The sequence below is a fragment of the Panthera onca genome, chromosome B1 (assembly GCF_046562875.1).
Source record: "Panthera onca isolate mPanOnc1 chromosome B1, mPanOnc1 haplotype 2, whole genome shotgun sequence".
Taxonomy (NCBI): domain Eukaryota; kingdom Metazoa; phylum Chordata; class Mammalia; order Carnivora; family Felidae; genus Panthera; species Panthera onca.
In genome coordinates this window covers 61,580,174-61,586,173 of record NC_138342.1, presented here as the reverse complement: position 1 = coordinate 61,586,173, position 6,000 = coordinate 61,580,174, and the positions used below count along the sequence as shown (strand labels likewise).

General features: G+C 39.0%; 1 protein-coding gene across 2 annotated transcripts in view; it reads left to right on the top strand.

Moving 5' to 3' along the window:
• NUP54 (nucleoporin 54) overlaps nucleotides 1–6,000 on the top strand; it is a 30,342-nt gene continuing 24,342 nt past the window's right edge. The window contains exons 1-4 of one of the 2 annotated variants that reach the window (XM_078446013.2): nucleotides 1–189; nucleotides 846–1,007; nucleotides 3,796–3,879; nucleotides 3,971–4,117. In XM_078446013.2, coding sequence (XP_078302139.1) covers nucleotides 123–189; nucleotides 846–1,007; nucleotides 3,796–3,879; nucleotides 3,971–4,117 — 460 coding nt within the window. In that variant the 5' untranslated portion in view covers nucleotides 1–122. The remainder of the gene's footprint in view (nucleotides 190–845; nucleotides 1,008–3,795; nucleotides 3,880–3,970; nucleotides 4,118–6,000) is intronic. The other variant, XM_078446014.2, reaches the window with a different exon arrangement.

The window sequence follows — 6,000 nt, the reverse complement described above, 5'->3', positions numbered from 1 at the left end:
CTCTTTGGCTAGGCCAGAAAAGAGGCGGGACTCCGTTATCCTAGGGCAGTTTCCCGCCGGACCGGAAAGCCGAGAGCACCTAGTGTCGCGGGAGCAGTGCTTTGGTCCCCTGCTCCCGCGACATGGCCTTCAACTTTGGGGCTCCCTCGGGCACCTCTGGCACCGCTGCAGCCACCGCGGCCCCCGCGGGTAAGTGATCCTCCCAGACCTTCTCCCGGGGAGAAAGGGAGGCCTCTGGTCAGCCCCCTCGGTCCGAGACTCTCCAGTCCGGCGAACCTGGGGTCTCTTGGCCACTTGGAGACTTTAGGTGCCCGGGAAAAGGGCGGGCTGCGGCAGAGCGGGCCCAGGCGGCTCCTGAGGAGGCCGCTACGGAACTTGAGGCCCAGCCTGTGGCTCCCACGCTGTGCGTGGATCCCTGCAGTGCCCTGTCCTCCTAGGGTTCGCTTCCCGCCGCCGGCGAGTCGGACTCGGAGAGACTGGAGGACGGCTCCTCTTTCCCATTGCCGGAGACCCGCCCTGCCCTCCCCACCTCAGCCTCCCGGACCCGCGGGAATCCCTGCTTAGCTCCCGCTGCTGGGCTTGGTGAGGTTAGGGCTAGGGACCCCGGGGCGGTGCCCTGCGGCTCCTTCGGTCCTGGCCCCTTTGGTTCTTGCTGCGGGACTTCACGCTCCTGCTCCTTCCTCCTGTCCCCACCTCCTCCGCTTTCTTAACTCGTTTGGAGCTAAGTCAAGGTTTGTCTTTGCTCACTTCTGTGAAACCTGCTGACTCTTCTAATCCTCTTGCTTTCTTTTCTTTTTCTTCTTTCCCATTTTAAAATTTTGTTTCTTTGCCTACACGCCTATCAGGATTTGGTGGGCTTGAGACTGCCAACTCCACCGCCAGTGGGTTTAATTTTGGGGGTTTCGGATTAACTGCTAATCCTGCAGTGAACTTTAATATTGGCAATTTCGGTGTTTCTACTACCTCGGCGACTCCGTTCAATTTTGGTAACAGTCTGGCAAGTGCAGGTAGATACTGCGGGTCGTATGTGTAACGAATGTTGGGAGCCGGAGTCCAAGAATATTTTGTGGTTCCTAGTTTGGGAAAGAACACTGGCTTGCCTAATGAGGAAAGGAAATTCACTTTCTAGTGTGGAATCAAAAACATTTGTATCCAGTTTTGACTGCCTTAAAAGATTCGGTTTTAGGAAGTCTTGCAAGTTATAATGTTCCTTTTTTAAGCTTGCATTTAATTAAACAATATACCTTCCAAGTGATGAGAATTTCGAATGGATTATTATTTTGAGTAGATTATGTTTTCCAAATTATTACGTATCTCTTCCAAAATAAAAGCTCAGCAGTCAGGCTCGTTTTTCTGGGATTCTTGGACTCCTGCAGTCATTTTTTCTTTTTTCCATTTTTCCTGCATCTTTCATTGGAATTTCATTTGATTGTCCTTGTGTTTCCCAAACAAGTCTTATACGAACAGCAGTAACTTGCCTTGTTTTTTATGGTGTGTAACAACAATAATGTATTTCTTTGGTCAACCCCAGATTAGGACACATTTCTATAAGATTTGTAGTTATGGAAAGAGCCCCCAGTTTTTTACTGGATTTTTGAGAAATGATTAGAGCAATTTATTGTCAAGTAGCATTGAGTTCAAGTAGGTAGGCTAGACATATTTGCATTCAAAGAGATAATTAGGAAGATTTTAGTGTCTATGTGGATTGAAGCTCCTTGGAAATTTGCAAAACACAAACTATAATGTGTGTATATGTGTATATAAATTTAAAATAGGTCTATGTGTCCTTTACATACAGTCACCCTATAGAATAGTCTTGTTCCTCTGCTGCTCGTATATGAATTTCTTGTCCATATTCTCTTACATTACGCCACTTATGCCCGTGCCAATTATATGCATTTGGTAAACATTATTATTTATTCTCTAAAATTTACTTGGGAAGTCTGGTGTTCGTGCAGTATTTGTTAGCACAGTGCGAAAATCATCTTGGCATCTGGTTTGAAACCTTTTTGAAGAATACTTGAAACCTTGAATTCCAAAGATAAAATAATCCATTATTAAATAATCATGTATCACTGCCATTTGGTATGTTTACTTTTCCCTGTTTGCTTAAAATTGGCACTGGGTAAAACAGCAATATTATTTTGAAATTTGTGTTTCTGAACAAAGCCACCCAGCTTGTAATTCAACAACAGTAAATAAACTTGTTGGTATTTGCTTGATTTCATGTTCATTTGGAGTTACCACTGTTAAGTGTTGAGTTGTGATAATATAACTGTATTTTAACTACTTTATATATATGTTCATTAACTGAATCTTCAGCAAAGGGATAGAAACCCTTGTTTATTTTGTATCTTTGCAGATCCACTATTACAAATAAACATTTTTGGTATTATGGAACATGATAAGATACTAATATTTTTATTGTGTAGCCAATCCAGAATATATCATAGTTTTTCTATGGAAGTGAAGAATAATGAAAAAGATTGAGAACAGTGTTCTGTACTTTAGGTGATTTTTATCAAAATGTTTATAGTTTGCAATACTACAGTAGAACCTACCTGGTTATGGCTGCAACATGCAGTCTATTTGTGAGTAATTTTCCAAATTAAAATTATATGATATCAAAAGGGTTGGGTTTTTTCCTTATATCTTTTATATAACATGAATCCCTGTCTCTTATACTAGAAATATATGAGATTAAAAATTAGAATTCCAGAAAACCTGTGGCATAACTCCGAGATCACTGATGGTTCAAATATTTTTCTTAAAAGTCTTTTTGGTATCACCTTGGTAATCAGACTGACAATAAGGGAAAAAACATAAAACAATTTTAGCTCGTCAGTATTCCATTCCATCCATATGTCAAGTTACATATGGTTAAGATTAGTTTCATCTCTAAACTTAAATCTAAAAATGAAATTTGTAGATCTGTTAGTTGCCAACTTGGTCCAGAGGGCTGTGCTAGTTCTCTCTTTCCCTAGTTTTTCCCCCTTCACTCTTCCTTCAAGAAACACATTCTTGTTGTAGGGAGGTCAGTATGTTTCCTTGGGAAAGTTGGTAAATTTTCATGAAGACTAAGTAGAAAGGAAGCTAAAATAGAACCTAAGTTAATTCACCAAAGCCAAAGTTTCAAACTGGCACCACAGTCTGCTAATACGATTTGTTTAGCACGCTACTTTAAAAATATTTGAATTCGTTCCAAAAAATTAATTAGTTAATTAGGGTCTAAAATTCTGTAAATTTCACAGAGAAAATCTAGATCTTCGGGTTTGGGGGGGGGGGGCGGATGGGAATAAACAACATTACTGCCTTTTTCCTGTGGCAGTAATCTGCTTGAATTTAGAAACTGCTTCCATTTTTAAAAACTGTTCACATTGAACAGTTCTACCAGTCAGTTAACACCTGGTCTATTTCACTTATTAATGTTATCAGCCTAAATCTTACAGGCATTTGAATTTGCAACTCCTGCTCTAAAAGTATATACATAGTCATTTTAGAGTTTGTTAAGCATGCTAGTAGGCTTAACATGTTTTCTCAGCTGTGACTTAAGGGTATGTTGAAGAGTATGTATTGCATTGTGCTATTTCTGTTTTAAATACTTAGTCACTTCTTGCAACATTTGACTTCTTGATTAGTAGTATAGTTTTTTAAAAATTGAAGTTGAAAGTAGAGGAAGGAAAAATTAGATCAATAGATTTTGTCTCTATATGTGGCAACGACATAAAATAATTTGAAAAAGAAATGTATGTATATAAAAGATTGTGTCTGTTTTATTTATCCTTTTTTAATTAGTTGGGTTTGGAGGATTTGGGACAACATCTACAACAGCTGGTTCTGCATTCAGCTTTTCTGCTCCAGCTAACACAGGCACTACTGGTAAGAGGACATCGTACGCCATTTGTAGAAATGAATGAGCTAGAGCTTGGTTTTTTGGTTAACTTATGCAATTTTAATTTTTCCTTCAAAGGACTCTTCGGTGGTACTCAGAACAAAGGGTTTGGATTTGGTACTGGTTTTGGCACAACAACTGGAAGTAGTACTGGTTTAGGTACTGGTTTGGGAACTGGACTGGGATTTGGAGGATTTAATACACAGCAGCAGCAACAGCAAACTAGTAAGTATAAGGGGCCTTTATCTTACTTTATATGACTTTATATATAAAACTGTACGATATAGCTGACATCGAGTGCACTGTTCAAAACACTTTAATGATACCTTTTTTGTTTTTTGAAAATTTATCAGTATGTTCCACAAGATTCCAAAAGCTACTTCTCATGTCAATATATGATAATAGCAACTGGGGAGAAGACTGATTAGCAGGATGAGGATTATAAAACTTCTGTGTTTAGTAACAGTCTATGTAAATTTTTGTTGCTAAAAGTAATACAAAAGTAAATCTGCATAAAAGTACAGCTTAATGAATTGTATATATAATAAAGTGAACACCCTTGGAACCAGTACCTAAGTCAGGAGGTGGCCCCTGGCCAACCACTTGAGAAGCCCTCTACATTGCCCTCCCAGTCATTTCCCAATCAGAGGAACTATAGTCCTGTCTTTCATGGTGATCTATTCTTTACTTTTCTTTACAGTTTTGTCACGTAAGTGTGTAAACAGTATTGTTTAGTTTTATGTGTCTTAAATCTGTGTAATTTCCCCTGTTAGCCCTACCCCCTTTTTTTTCTTTTTCCTATTTGTTAAATCGGACCATTTTTCCTGTAGAGTTTTTCAAGTCAGGACTCTAGTGGATTGCATTCCTGTGGTATAGTTTAACATATTTCGTTGTTTTCTGTGTTTTTTGTAAATTGGGTTGGATATAGGCACTTATTTATGTTGATAGTTGTTTTTTGTTTGGTTTCAAGACTACTTTATGGATAGTGTTGTATTCCTTTTTTTTAATGTTTATTTGTTTCGAGAGAGAGAGTGAGCAGGTGATGGCCAGAGAAAGATAGAGAATCCCAAGCAGGCTCCACACTGTCAGTGCAGAGCTTGATGTAGGGCTCAATCCCACAACCATGAGATCATGACCTGAGAAAAACCAACAGTTGGATGCTTAAACCGACTGAGCCACCCAGGCACTCCAGTAGTGTTGTATACTTTATCAAGAGGTATATAATGTCTCTCTTTTTCATTGTATAAGCAGCAGCCATTGGTGATTGTTACGTAGATCCGTTAATTCATTAGGGGTTGCAAAATGGTATTTATTCCAACCCTATGATTCCTTTTCCATGTATTTGTTGGAATACTTTAATAACAAGAAACTTTATCCACTATTTGATTCATCCTTTCCCATATTTATTATTAGTTTTCAAAATAAAGAATTGGTTCCCTATCATTCTCTAAAGGAAACCAATTAATTTTTTTATAATGTTAGGAACTTAAATATTTCAGCTACCTATATTTGGTATTTTTAATCTGTTGCAGTTATTATCCTTATTGATGCTTAAATGTTGCATCTGTGGCCAAAGATGCAAGCCTCTTCAGACTGGCTCTCAAGTCCTTTGACACAACGTAGAATTAGTCTTTTATTTATTTATTTTTTAAAATTTATTTATTTATTTTGAGAGAGAATGGTGAGGAGGGGCAGAGAGAGGGAGAGAGAGTGAGAATCCCAAGCAGGCTCTCCACTGTTAGCACAGAGCCCAATGCGGGGCTTGAACCCATGAACCATGAGATCATGACCCGACCCAAAATCAAGAGTCGGATGCTTAACTGACTGAGCCACCCACACGTCCCTGGAATTGGTTTTTGATAGCTTCCTTACTATCTGGTATGGCAGTGTGTTCCAGGGTTCTCTTGTATGGGCTAATTTATTTAATTCTCACGAGAATCCTATGAAATGGTACTCATGGTATTTCCATTTTATAGGTGAAGAGGGATTGTGACTTTTCCATATACCTCCCAGGAAGTAGTATAGAAACACGAATGTGAATTTTTTGACTTCCTACGTAATGCTCTTTTCACTTTTCCAGTCTTCTACCTCTTAAATCACTTTTGCTT